This window comes from Leucoraja erinacea, chromosome 21 (genome assembly GCF_028641065.1).
Source record: "Leucoraja erinacea ecotype New England chromosome 21, Leri_hhj_1, whole genome shotgun sequence".
In the NCBI taxonomy this organism is placed as follows: domain Eukaryota; kingdom Metazoa; phylum Chordata; class Chondrichthyes; order Rajiformes; family Rajidae; genus Leucoraja; species Leucoraja erinaceus.
Window position 1 is genome coordinate 37,085,185 of NC_073397.1, and position 15,235 is coordinate 37,100,419.

Here is a 15,235-nt window from a genome sequence, read left to right on the forward strand (position 1 = left end):
TTTGTTCCCGCAACCTAGACCACTCACAACGACCTTCTCCATTAGGCTATGCCTCTTCGGAAACTAAATTACACAGATGCATTCCATACACATTACATTTGCAGAAGTACACATTTTCAAGATGATAACATCAAATGGATATGAAAAAATCTGTTTAGGAATTACAATGCGTCAAGTGAAGTTTTTAAGAAGGAACCGCAGATGCTGGAAAATCGAAGGTGGACAAAATTGCTGGAGAAACTCAGCGAGCGCGGCAGCATCTATAGAGCGAAGGAAATAGGCAACGTTTCGGACCCGTCAAGTGAAGTTGACAGCATCATGGGTGTGCCCTATTTACAGTTTAATTCAGATTATGTTTCGGGATTCTTCTCCGTGGATTGTCACCTTGTTGTGGTGGAGAAGCTCATGTGGACCTGAGATCCTGAGAGCGATGCCGTCTGGAGCGATCGATGGTCCTGGTAGGGCCACCCATGGCGGTAAGGTCGAGGGGGAGGTCTCTGACAAAGAACAATCCAACCAAGACCTCAACGGTGGAACAGGCGGAGGACGATGGCTGACCTTAGTGGAGCGTCACAACGGCTGGGAAGGCGGATGAAGGCTGCAGCAGAAAAGGGTCTCCGGTCGTCTTGGACTCCATGCCACTGGATCCTGACCCAGATCTGTCTGTGCACCAGTCTCCCCACGTTAAACAAAGTCACGCACTGGCGTCCCCCATATAGGGAATAGCATCCTGGAGACACCCATGGTCGGCCATGACCGAAGGGGGCCTAAGAAGAAGATGTTTTGAGATACAGCATGAAAACCAGGCCCTTCAGCAATCAAAGACCCTGCAAAACCATGAGAGGAGTAGAGTGGGTAGACGCACAATCTGTAGTCAAAACTTGATATCTTCCTGAAGAAGACTATGCCTGTTAAACAATCACCGTGTCCATGCCCCAGTGCCTTCTCCCAATCTTCTCCTGCCTTATCAGAAGAGAGAAAATGTTTGTTAAGTTAGGTGTATTAAATTCATTTTCGACATGATATTTTCGATTTGCGATGGGTTTATCGGAAGGAAGTTGAGGAGGAGCTGAATCCCAAGCAGCAGCAGCAGCAGCCTACAGCCTACCAGCGGGGCCAAGGAACAGTGTAGAATTATCTTGCAGCCCAAGTTAAAGAAGCTGAAGTTCTCCCAATTCAACTTCCCTCACGCTGAGAAATAAATATATGCACTTACATATCAATTATGCATTTTATAAAAAAGTGCATTTATCCTGCATTTGCCACTTGTCACACTGTACTGCCATCACAGTTAATCATAAGTGAAATCCTGAGCAAATGATGTTTTTTATCACAATTGCAGCAGATTGGGCCAAGACAAATATCGTCAATTCCACACACACAGCGGGGTACGTTACAAATGTCAGCATCAGCCGTGGTGAATATATTTCAGGCTTTTATCATTTTACAATTATTATAATATTTTCATGAGCTAATCTTCCTCCATGGATAAGCATTCATTAGATAATTCTCAGCGTACGTTTCCATATATCACTCCTTCATCTCACCCAGGGGCCTCCAGAAACCCACAAAGAGATTCCTGACAATAGACACTGGAGAGAAGGAATGGGTGACGTTTTGGGTCGAGACCCTTCTTCAGACCCGAAACATTGCCCATACCTTCACTCCAGAGATGCTGCCTGTCCCACTGAGTTACTCCAGCACTTTGTGTCTATCCACAGACAAAATGATTGGCTTTCCTTTTCCAAGGTCATCCTAAGATGTATCTGGTGATTTGCATTTGCTACACGTTGAACCACAAGTACCAGAATGTCATTTATGGAAGTGATGCGCTACAATGTCGATAACTATATCCTGCACTCTGTACCTGTGGATGGTATGGATAGATCTCAAGATGACAGCATCTACACTTCCTTGTCTCTCCAGAAAGTCATTCAATATGTGGAAAGACTTTTAGTCATAGAGTCATGCAGGGTGGAAACAGGCCCTTCGGCCCAACTTGTCCATGCCATCCAAGAAGCCACATCTAAGCGAGACTCATTTGCCCACATTTGACCCATAATCCCTCTAGACCGTTCCTGGAAGTACATAGATGGGGTAGATAGCAGGAACCTTTATCCCAGGATGGAAATTTAAAATTCAAGAGGACATAACTTTAAGGTGAGAGGAGCAAAGTTTCAAGAAGATGTGCGGGGCAACAGAGCGTGTGGTCATAGAGTCATAGAGTGATACAGCACGGAAACAGGCCCTTCGGCCCAACTTGCCCACACCGGCCAACCTGTCCCAGCTACACTAGTCATAGAGTGATACAGCACGGAAACAGGCCCTTCGGCGCAACTTGCCCAAACCGGCCATCATGTCCCAGCTACACTAGTCCTACCTGTCTGCATTTGGTCCATATCTCGCCAAACCTGTCCTATCCTGTCTAACTGTTTCTTAAATGTTGGGATAGTCCCAGCCTCAACCACCTCCTCCGGCAGCTTGTTCCATCCACCCAGTACATGGAACGCACGCATTGCCATGGGTGGTGGTTGAGGCTGATACCAGAGTGGCATTTAATAAGTGCGGGCAGATAAGAGTTGGTCTCGGCATCATGTTGGGCACAGACATGGTGAGCCTGTTCTTGTGCTCAGCTGCTCTGAAACTAAACGGAACCTCTGTGCTACATTTTAAGACTAGCTATTAGTGGCTCATATCAATGACCTTTAAGTCTTAATCATACCTACTGCAAATATTTAATTGTAATTTTATGTAAATTCCATTCTTGATGTGGTGTATGCTAATAACATTCTGATGTTTTATTTAGGAGGTATTTTTTATTCCATTTCAGGCAGATAAATAAATTGCTTTTTTATGTAAAACCCTTATAGAATATGTTATGAATCTGACAAAGAGCATTAGATCCTGAGGTTGGTTTTCCGATTTCAAACTCACATTTAAATCCAAACCCCACACAGCTCACAGCAGGAGGGTTTTATAACCAGGGGTCGACTTAAATCCAAGTTGTTGCACATTGTATTTTAGTTGGTTGTTGAGGGAACCATCACAGTTTTTCACAAGTGTAAGCCTCAATCTCTCCCGAGAGTTGTTATATAAACTTCCATTATTCCTTTATTTCAATGGCTTAAGAAGAGGCAATATCGCTTTTCGAAATTGCCGTGCAAAATTATATAAATGATTAAAAGACCACTTGGCAACATTTCAATTTATTCAGGACAATACTTGCAATTCACCAGAATTCAAGGATCTGCTGCAAAGAAAACAGTGCTGAGTGCTGCTTTACGGCATTAGAAATGTGAAATCATTTGGGACTCCCACTCCAATATTGCTTTTGATATTACTATTTTCTTTCTAACATTAAATCTGAAAATGTAACCTGTTTCTTAACCTCGCATCTGCTGCAGTCAGGCATTGTGGTGCATCAGAAGAATAGTGGAGCCTCACTAGAAGTATTGACTGATGTAATGCCATAACATTTCTACACAGCCTGAGCAAGAAGAAGGTAGAAGACATCAGTGCAATCGTTTATTTTGCTGATTGGAAGGCTGGATTTTATTTTTATGGAATACATTTTGGGTTTGCAGTTCGCAACCTCAAAATTTATTCCATAAAAATAAAAAAACCAAGCCAAGGGCAAGGAGTGTTTGGGGTTGTCAGTGATTCATTGAGGCAGGCGGAGAGCTCAAAAATGGCTTACACTCAACACAAGTTTGTGAAGCGGGATTAGGGTCGAACGCTAGAGTGGTTGCGGGTATCTGCACCTGAGATCATGAGAGGTCTTGTACAAGACGTTGGTGAGGCCACACTTGGAGTATAGGGTCACCTTGCACTAGTAAAGGTGCCATTGAGGTGGAATGGTTGCTGGGAAGATTTACAAGGATGTTGCCAGGACTCAGAGCCTTGAACTATAGGGGTTAGGTTGTGGCAGGCTAGGGTTTTATTCCTTGGAGGGCAGGAAGCTGAGGGCTGATCTTATAGAGATGTATAATGTCACAAGGGGAATTGGAAAGGAGAAATGTACAGAGACTTTTGCTCAGGATAGAGGAACCAAGAAGGACAGGGCTTAGAGTTTAGGTGAGAGGGGAAAGATTTAATAGGAACCTGAGAGGCGACGTTTTCACACAGAGGGTGGTGGGTGTACGGAATGAACAGCAGAAGGAAGGAGATGCAACCAAGACTAGCAGCAAGCAGTGAGTGGGCAGTGCTGCTGGATCTCCCATCAGTTTGAAGAAGGGTCTCGACCCGAAACGTCAGCCATTCCTTCTCTCTAGAGAAGCGGCTTGTCCCGCTGAGTTACTCCAGCTCTCTGCATCTACCAGCCATTCCTCCGCTGCATTTCTGTCCGAGATCCTTCTTCCTTCCAACTGCTTCATTGTACAGCCACCTAATCACAGGATCGCAGGCTGCAGAAGCTGACGAAGGCAACTCACTCGCACCTTCTCGAGAGCAACTAAGATCAGACACAGTGCTGCTCTGGCCAATAACGAGATGTGGAATCAGCAGCCAATCTAAATCAGTGCACAGGGGATTACAAGATGATTGAGCCAAACCCGCTTAAGCAGCGTATTAACAAGGCCTTAATCTCTGAAGGGTAAAGTCATTACCTAGACTTATCAATGCCACATGCACTTTGCTTCAGAACAAATTAAAGCTTTGGGCAGAATGAAATACTCAAGGCCACTTCCAGCTTTCAATTGGTAAATAACCTTTGACAAAGTTCCTGACACGCAGCGCTGCATATCATTGGTGTGAAACATGGAATTCACACTGCAGATGAGTCAGGCAGCATCTGTGGAGGGAATGGACAAATGGTTTGGCTTGGGATCCTATCTTTAGACTGATGGTGGCCAGTATAGGCCAGAACACAGCCAAAGAACAGGAGATATCTTTTCCAAATCCACCCGCCCCCACCCCCCTCCCCCCCCCTCCCCCGCAGACTTATGAAAGGTCCCGACTCGAAACATCGTCTGTCTCTTCCCTTCACAGATGCTGCCTGTTCCACCGAGTAGCCCCAGCGTTTGTACTTTCCATTAGATTCATCCTTCCTTCACTCCAGATGATCGCTATTGAATTATATAATACCAGAGGAAAATAAAATATCTTCCATTATATGAGACCCAACTCATTAAGTTACTAAAATGTAAAAGTTACTGCTGATTATCTCAAAGTTTGTACAGGAACCTTTAAGAACAGGGATTAGCGTTACTGGGACCATTATATTTTATTATAGTCTTGAAGCGAGACCCGGCAGGTTGAGTGAAATAGTTTTTATTCACCGCGTGCCTAGCTGACCGTGCCGACCAATGACGAGGGTTCTGACTTCCCAGCCCCACCACTAGTTGCCGCTACAGTCTATTCACTATTGGCTGTAGAGTCGCATTGTGCATTCTAAGGGGGAAAGTTTGGGACAATCTGAAAGTTATGAAATGGGTATCTTTCTGTGAAACATAAGTACCAACATTCCACGGAACTGAGTGAAATATTCCAAAATTGCAATCGAAAGGACAAGTTGTCCAAGAGATTCCTTCAACTGTCTTGGATCAGCGAGGCGCTACTTTGTAATGCTATGTTTATATTATAGATGTAAATATCATAACAGGTCAGATTAAGCTTTGTTAATATAAAGAATTTTCAATTGCCCTCCGAGCAAATCTGCAAATCAAATATACAGAGTACATTGGAATGGATTTAGATGCTGGCATTATGCCGACCACATCACTATTCCTGGGAGCCTTAGGCATTATGACTTTACATATCCAGTGAAATACAAGACAACTGGCAGCCCAGATGACCTTCACATCTTAAAGTTTTCTCTGGAATTGTTCTCCTGATACTTTTACTCAAGAAACAGCAGCATACTTCACACCACACCGGGTTAAGCTTACAGATACAGCAGGAAAACAGGCCCTTCAGCCCAACATGTCTGTGCTGACCATCGATCAGCCGTTCACACTAGTTCCATGTTATCCCACTTCCTCATCCACTCCCTACTAGGGGACAATTTACAGAGGGCCGATTAACCCCCAAACCCCGCACGTCTTTAGGATGTGGGAGGAAAACGGAGCACCCAGGGAAAACCCACATGGTCGCAAGGAGAACGTGCAAACTCCACACGGACAGCTCCTGAAGTCAGGATGGAACCTGGGTCTCTGGCGCTGTGAGTCAGGAGCTTTTCTGAATCAGAAGATCAGTCAAATGACCATGATAAGACATCCAGTGCGTGACTGGTTGGTTGAGTTAGTTGGGCTGCTGTCCATTTGTGCGTGTGCTGAGAGAGATGAGAATGTAAACATTTCTCCAAAAGCTTCAACGAGATCAATGGCATTATTTTGCTGAAAGCAATCACCAGGCCGGCTTTCATACACACGTTACTACATCGGAGAGTGAATACTTTTTCCATAAACAAATACAATTCATAAGTAGCAGTAAAATTCAACGTACAGAGATACAGTCGGAGGGAAAAAAATGCTGGAGTAACTCAGTGGGTCAGGCAGCATCTGTGGAGAACATGGATAGGTGATGTTTCACTGAGTGCTGGAGTAACTCAGCGGGTCAGGCAGCATCTGTGGAGAACATGGATAGGTGACGATTCACAGAGTGCTGGAGTAACTCAGCGGGTCAGGCAGCATCTGTGGAGAACATAGATAGGTGATGTTTTGGGTTGGGACCCTTCAGTGTTTGTGTCTTTTTTTGTAAACCACCATCTGCAGTTCTTTATACCCACACTGAGTTGTAATCTTTTTTTTCTCCCACTTTTAATCCAAAACAGACACATTTTATAAAGGCATTTGAGTTCATGAAATCTGAGTCTATGTGTGAAACTACATGATCAGTTAGAAAGGTCAGGGCAAACGTGATCTTGGAAATTGACCCAGCATTGATAATGCCAGAGAAATGTTCTTTATGATCAATTATTCAGGCACCCTGGGCGATCAGAACTGTTTAAAACAGCCTGGATGAACTGGAATGGATCAGCTGTTTTGTAACGATCTCTCTCAATTATCAACAATCTCAATCATGTGATTCAATATTTGTTCAAATTGATTTTTTCAGTCTTGATATGAAATATATTTTATATTTGATATATATATAATAACTTTTATGATTAAAGAATACAGGTGGAAAAAGCCTCAGCAGCTGATATGCATTTCGTTGTGTTGCAAGTTAAAATTGAATCTGATATACTGTGTTTCAAGTGTCAAGAAATCACAATGTTAAAATCTGTTTGTGTTGGAAGGAACTGCGGATGCTGGTTTAAACCAAAGATAGACACAAAAAACTCAGCAGGACAGGCAGTATCTCTGGAGAGAAGGAACAGGGACGTTTCGGTTGGAGACCCTTCTTCACGTGCAATGTAGGGGCCTTGACCCAAAACGTCACCTATTCCTTCTCTCCAGGGATTGCAGTTTGACCCGCTGAGTTACTCCAGCGTTTTGTGTCTATCTTGTTAAACACTGTAAATGTTTTTGGAGGAATTTCTTTAGCCACAGGGGGATGAATCTGTGGAATTCATTGTCTGTGGAGGTCAGGTCATTCAGTATTTTTAAAGCAAGATTGACAGATTCTTGATTAGTAAGGGCATCAAGGCTTTTGGGGAGAAGAATGGCAGAACAGACTCGATGGGCCGAATAGCCTAATTCCTCTCCAGTATCTTACAGATGTATGATTAACTCCAGGTTCTTGGATGTGAAATTGTGTGTGGTGTCTGGGGAGGTACATGGAGGATGATGCTGTGTCCACGGACTGTTTCATTCCCAGAGGGAATATTGATGGAGATAGGAGGATCAATCGATAGTAAACAACCTGTTTTGTGATGATGTCACGATATTGATCATGAGATCAATGGCATCTCATTGATGACCAAAAATGTCACCTGTTGCGTTTGACTCAAATTGCCTCAATGAACACCACGTAAATATTGATATTTGCATTATTATTTTGGAAATAAATACTACAATCATGGTGGTGCAGCAGTAGAGTCGCTGCCTTACAGCGCCAGAGACCTGGGTTCCATCCCGACTACGGGTGCTGTGTGTACAGAGTTTGTATTTTTTCCCCGTGACCTGCGTGGTTTTTCTCCGAGATCTCCGGTTTCCTCCCACACCCCAAAGACATACAGGTTTGTAGGTTAATTGGCTTGGTAAAATTGTAAATTGTCCCCAGTGTGTGTAAGATAGTGTTAGTGTGCGGGGATCGCTGGTCGGCACGGACTCGGTGGGCTGAATGGTCTTTTTCCGCCCTGTATTTGTAAACTAAACTAAAGTAAACAATCGGTATTATTTATATTTATCTCTGGTATGTTGTACCTCACAAACAAGGGACTCCCAGCACCAGTACAGCCCACCTAACCCCAGCTTATCTGCTTTACTTTCATTCGCAACAGTCTGCTTCAGCAGTGGCATTAGGTTTCAGCTGTGACAGTGAGTCATAAGTTATTTTACTTATATGCTAATTGTCATTTATCTGATTATTGTAGAAATCCCTGGACTTATTAAATTAAAAGCATTGGACAGGCTAGATACAGAAAAATGTTCCCCGATGTTAGGGGAGTCCAGAACCAGGGGCCACACAGTTTATGAATAAGGGGTAGGCCATTTCGGACTGAGATGAGGAAAAACGTTTTCACCCAGAGAGTTGTGAATCTATGGAATTCTCTGCCACGGAAGGCAGTGGAGGCCAATTCACTGGGTGTTTTGAAGGGAGAGTTAGATTTAGCTCTGAGGGCTAATGGAATCAATGGATATGGGGAGAAAACCGGAACGGGGTACTGATTGTGGATGATGAGCCATGATCACATTGAATGGCGGTGCTGGCTCGAAGGGCTGAATGGCCTACTCCTGCACCTATTTTTTGTGTTTCTAATCTTTCTATTCCACAGATACGCAGTTAACAGAAATTGTTCTCGGCTGCTTGTTGTGAGGTCGACCATCTGATTCATTTTCAGGAGCTGATCTGAAATACGGCAAAGCTTTTCCTCAGAAATGTTTACTGGATATCCCAGAATGAACCAGGAACTTGCACAGCAGAGTAAATAAGTTTGTGATTGGGATTTTTATTTGCTGAGTGGATTGTTTAATCACCCGAGGTAATATTACTGGAGATGAATAGATCAATCGATAGCAAACAAACTCTCTTCTGTCCGTAGAAAATTAATTGATGAACTGGCTTAAGATAATTGATCAATGAGCCTGGCTCTGAGGAAACTCCGACAGTGATGTTCTGGAGATGAGTACACTGGGTGTAATTCCAGGCAGAGTTATCCCTCTAATCTCTATTGAATTCAGTTCCATTAGTATTCTCTGGTGTCCACTGCAGCTCGATGACAAGGGATATCACTCTCACGTCTTATGTGCAAGTCAACAGAGTCCAGGATTGAACCAGGGATGATTGGAGCAAGCTATCTTGTCAGAATCCAATGTTTAAAAAAGTACTGCAGATGCTGGGAAAATCAATGGTAGACAAAAATGCTGGAGAAACTCAGTGGGTGAGGCAGCATCTATGGAGCGAAGGAATAGGTGACGTTTCAGGTCGAGACCCTTCTTCAGACTGAAGATCTGTCTTGACCCGAAACGTCACCTATTCCTTCACTCCATAGATGCTGCCTCACATGCTGAGTTTCTACAGCATTTTTGTCAGAATCCAAACTCAGCATTGACAAATGCCACACAAAAAAATCATTATTTGCCCTCTCAATCAGTCACAGTGATGGGGAACCCGTGGAGTTACTCCAGCACAGTTTGTTTTTTGGGGTAAACCAGCGCCTGCAGTTCCTTGTGTCTAAATCAAACTGGGTGTTTCCTCCAACATTGATACTTTGATGAATACAGTGATCATGCTGCCTCAAAGCTTCATATTTAATCCATCTTACAATACTGATTCAACATTCATAATATAGCAAACCAGGAGAACATTACAAACAATAAATATCAATTTACATGTTGCACCTAAGTTCCAAAGTTGGATGAATTTCTGCGCTCAGAGTTTGCCTCTCTGTGGAATGAGCATCCTACCTGACAGGAGCTCCTCGAGACTGCGCCGGTTTCAGCAGGACCGTGATTGTGGTGTCCGTCTCATTCAGAGGGGCGTCTGTGTCGTACAGAGGCATCGATGGGGCTACCGGGAGAAATCAGAGGGTGCGTAAATAGACAGAGAAAGGAAGCAAAGAGGATTGCACAAACTCAGAGTGTCAATCATTCGCCCAGTAATATTAATCTGAAGAAGGATCCCAACCCAAAACGTCACCTATCCATGTTCTCCACAGATGCTGCCTGACCCGCTGAGTTACTCCAGCACTCTGTGAAACGTCACCTATCCATGTTCTACACAGATGCTGCCTGACCCGCTGAGTTACTCCAGCACTCTGTGTTTGGATTCCAGCATCTGCAGTTCCTTGTGTCTCCAATCATTTCTTTGTCCCTTCACACTTACGTTTCACTCAGGATGCCACGTGGGTGACCCGCAGTGTCATTTGTCTGTCACTTACTGTGATTGTAACCAGTGGCCATTTTCACAGCCCCACAGCTGTTGCTCCATGCTGGCTGGCTCTGAAGGGTGTTCATTATACTGACAAACCGCAGAGATGAGAAATTCACTCGCTCAGCTCGGCTGAGTTCCTGAGCCCCGGCCGCAGGGGGGCAAATTCAACCTGCCCATTAGCCGCGGAAACATAGAAAGGTTTCAGGAGTAGGCCATTCAGCCCTTCGAGCCAGCACCGCCATTCAATATGATCCTGGCCGAACATGCAAAATCAGTACCCCGTTCCTGCTTTCTCCCCATATCCCTTGATTCCGTTAGCACTAAGAGCTAAATTTAACTCTCTCTTGAAAACATCCAGTGAATCGGCCTCCACTGCCTTCTGTGGCAGAGAATTCCACAGATTCACAACTCTCTGGGTGAAAAAGTGTTTCCTCATCTCAGTCCTAAATGGCCTACCCCTTATTGTTAAACTGTGACCCCTGCTTCTGGACGCCCCCAACATGGGGAACATTTTTTCCTGCATCTAGCCTGTCCAATCCCATAAGAATTGTATATGTTTCTATCAGATATCCTCTCATCCTTCTAAATTCCAGTGATTAGTCCCACTGAGGTTGAGATCGGCCGCCTAACCCGGCCTAGGCACAACATTTACGGGTGATTTCAAGCGCACTCTAATCCTGTCTGGAGTAAAGGATTCATTCTTCACATAAAAACTTCCCCATGGCACATCATCAATTGTCTCCAAGTGCATGAGTCCTCAGAAGAAAAATGACTATTGGTTTGAGATTGTAGCAACTTCTATCAGCTGAATCTGCCCAATCCCACACTAAATTATCTAATAATTTAATATGCTGAGAGAATGGAGCGGCTGGGCTTGTACACTCTGGAGTTTAGAAGGATGAGAGGGTATCTTATTGAAAGATATAAGATTATTCAGGGTTTGGACATGCTAGAGGCAGGAAACATGTTCCCGATGTTGGGGGAGTTCAGAACCAGGGGTCACAGTTTAAGAATAAGGAGTAAGCCATTTAGAAAGGAGACGAGGAAACACTTTTTCACACAGAGAGTTGTAAGTCTGTAGAATTCTCTGCCTCAGAGGGCGGTGGAGGCCGGTTCTCTGGATGATTTCAAGAGAGAGCTAGATAGGGGTCTTAAAGATAGCGAAGTCAGGGGATATGGGGAGAAGGCAGGAACAGGGTACTGATTGTGGATGATCAGCCATGATCACATTGAATGGCGGTGCTGGCTTGAAGGACTGAATGGCCTACTCCTGCACCTTTTGTCTATTGTCTATTGAAAGCAAGATAATGATTGTAACTATATCACCATGTTCTACACAGGATCACCGTTTTAGAATTGTCATTAAATATTAGAGGTCATAACTTTGATCAGATTTGGTCATAGCTGCGATCAGGCTGTAGAGAGTAGTGGACACTGCCCAGTCCACCACGGGTACTGATCTCCCCACCATTAAAGGGATCTCCAGGAGGCGCTGCCTCAAAAAGGCAGGCAATATCATCGAGGAAGCAAACCACCCTGGCCACGCTCTCATCTCACTGCTACCATCAGGAAGGTGAGAGAAAGAAAAGGAATTCCAGAAAGTAGCTCTAGAATAATGGAAAATTCCACGTCTACCATTGGGGAGAAATTACAGGAGCTTGTAAACCAGGGCCTCCAGGTTGAAAAACAGCAACCATCAGACTCTTTAACACAGCACAACACTGACCTCAGCAACTGTGATCTCCCATGGACTGGGTCTTTGTTTGTAAGATAGACTTTGGGTTCAGACAATAGACAATAGGTGCAGGAGTAGGCCATTCGGCCCTTCGAGCCAGCACCACATGGTCTGGCTACTGAGTATTGTATATTTATTTGTATGTTTAGCGATAACAGGCAGCACGGTGGCGCAGCGGTAGTGTTGCTGCGTCACAGCGTCAGAGACCCGGGTTCGATCCCGACTACGGGTGCTGTCTGTACGGAGTTTGTACGTTCTCCCTGTAACCTGTGTTGGTTTTCACCGGGTGTCAAGTCAAGTTAAGTCAAGTTTATTCGTCACATACACATACGAGATGTGCAGTGAAATGAAAGTGGCAATGCTCGCGGACTTTGTGCAAAAAGACAAACAAACAAACAACCAAACAAGCTACAAACAGAATGGAACAGAATCACATATTCTTTTACATATTAAATATTGTGGGCGGAAGGAAAAAAGGAAAAAAACAGCAATTAAAAAAAAAGCAGTAGAGTGGTTCAGTAAAGTTAGTCCCTGGTGAGATAGGAGTTCTAATGGCCTCTGGGAAGAAACTCCTTGTCAACCTCTCCGTTCTCACCGCATGGCAACGGAGGCGTTTGCCTGACCGTAGCAGCTGGAACAGTCTGTTGCAGAGGTGGAAGGGGTCTTCCATGATTTTATTGGCTCTGAAGTTGCACCTCCTGGTGTATAGTTCCTGCAGGGGGGCGAGTGAAGTTCCCATAGTGCATTCGTCCGAACGCACTACTCTCTGCAGAGCCTTCTTGTCCTGGGCAGAGCAATTCCCAAACCAGATGGTAATATTTCCGGACAAGATGCTTTCCACAGCCGCTGCGTAGAAGCACTGGAGGATCCTCGGAGACACTCCCACTCCGGTTTCCTCCCACACTCCAAAGACGTACAGGATTTTTGGCTAATTGGCTTGGTATAAAAGTAAATTGTCCCTGGTGTAGGATAGTGTCAGTGTGCGGGGATCACTGGTCGGCACCGACCCGGTGGGCTGAAGGGCCTGTTTCCGCGCTGTATCTCTAAACTAAACAGATGTGTAAAGCTGCAGGAAGTGCCATTGTCCTGTTGGTGGTACATGTGACAATTAGAAACTCTGGCCTGTGGATAGCGTGGTGGTTATGATTTATTCAGGTGCAGGTTAAGGATGTCTTTGACAAGGTCACTATTTACTGCCCGAATATGTGCTGAGCCTGACAACCTTCAAGTCTGCCCGTCAGTGCCGGGATAATTCTGGAGTTTATTAATGATTATTGGCATTAATTAGCTGTATCCAATACTTGGAAATTACTGTTTGCAAAATAGATATAATAGAAGATTTTTTTGACAAAATTACAATGATTCCCGAGCAATTAATCTCAGCCAGAACGCAAATCTTGATAATCGTTTCTGACAAATTGCTTCTTATTACCTAATTTTCCTTGTTATTAGCCATGCAAATATTAAAATCCCACATCAATTAGCAATCTAAGTATTGCTGAGAGGAATTATTTTGTTTTTTTTACAGCAGGAAATATTAAAAAGAATGTGATATTCACTTGAGTATCTCATAAATAATAAGTTAACACATTTCACTAGTGTGTACTGATGTATCTCGCAGCAAGGCCTTTCATTTCTTTGTGAATGGTGATAATCTAACGGTCCTTGTGGTTAGTTTAGTTTAGTTTAGTTTAGTTTAGTTTAGAGATACACTGTGGTACCAGGCCCTTCGGCCAATAGGTCCGTGCCGACCACAGATCACCCCGTACACTAGTTCTATCCCACACACTCGGGACAATTTGCAGAAGGCCATCAACCTACAAACCTGCACGTCTTTGGAATATGAGAGGAAACCGGAGCACCTGGAGAAGACCTGGGGAGAACATACAAACACCGTACAGACAGCACCCGTGGTCAGGATCGAACCCTGGTCTCTGGCACTGTGAGGCAGCGACTCTACCGCTGCACCACCATGCCATATGATCACTGGCCACACCACCTTGGCCCGGGTCTGAAGCTGTTTACGGAGTTGCGAGTTGCGGTGAGCTTTCCACAGATATCACGTTGATATCTGGAAACCCATTGCCTGTTGATGAAATGCTTGCTCCAGTACACTGTCAGCCTCTGCAACCTGTTTCCTTGACTTCAATTGATGGAAGTTGAGAGGCATCGATCAAGTTGATGCAATAATATAACATGTCGCTGCAACCTAAGGCAATGAGTTTCTTGGCAACGTTATTTCTTGCAAGAAACCAGCTTAGAGATCTGCTACCTGAACACTGTAAACATATCCAGCCTCTAACTAATAGACCTTAGCTCACTCATCCTCTCCCACCAAACAACTGATGCTGGAGAAACTCAGCGGGTGAGGCAGCATCAATGGAGCGAAGGAAATAGGAGACTTTGCTGGTCGAGACCCTTCTTCAGACTGATGTGGGGGGGGGGGGGGGTGAAGTAGAAAGGACAAGGCGGAGACAGTGGGCTGTGGGAGAGCTGGGAAGTGGAGGGGAAAGAAGGAGAAAGCAGGGACTACCTGAAATTGAAGAAGCCAATGTTCATACTGCTGGGGTGTAAACTGCCCAAGCGAAATATGAGGTTCTGCTCCTTCAATTTGCAGCGTAACTCACTCTGGCCATGGAGGAGGCCCAGGACAGAAAGGTCAGCATGGCCAGAGTGGTCCCATCTCTCCGCGTGGAGCGTACCTGAGATTTTTGTGGTGATGTGGTTGGTGATGGGGAGCCCGAAGCCTTTCACGGTGCTGGCTCTGATGGTGAATGAGTACGTTGTGCCTGGGTAAAGCCCAACAAACAAGTGGTGCGTCTCGTTCCGCTGCTTGAACACTCGTCCTCTCTGGCTCGAGAGTTCCACATTTGGGTCAAAGGATCCAGCAGCCTTGTAGGTTATCTGAAGAGAGATTAAAAGAAAAGCCACCATTATCAACTGCAGACCATTCGAATAAAAGCCCGGAAATGATCAATTTGTTGTGTGGCGGTAGTCAAAATGCTGGAGAAACTCAGCGGGTGA

At 44.7% G+C, this 15,235-nt stretch overlaps 1 protein-coding gene across 5 annotated transcripts in view; it reads right to left on the reverse strand.

Annotated features, from left to right (window-relative positions):
* The window catches only part of ptprt (protein tyrosine phosphatase receptor type T), a 540,461-nt gene that overhangs the window by 169,180 nt on the left and 356,046 nt on the right, over positions 1 to 15,235 (reverse strand). For all 5 annotated transcript variants that reach the window (XM_055652682.1, XM_055652681.1, XM_055652684.1 and 2 more), the window contains exons 10-11: positions 14,914 to 15,115; positions 10,011 to 10,113 (exon numbers count right to left, since the gene is read on the reverse strand). In XM_055652682.1, coding sequence (XP_055508657.1) covers positions 10,011 to 10,113; positions 14,914 to 15,115 — 305 coding nt within the window. The remainder of the gene's footprint in view (positions 1 to 10,010; positions 10,114 to 14,913; positions 15,116 to 15,235) is intronic.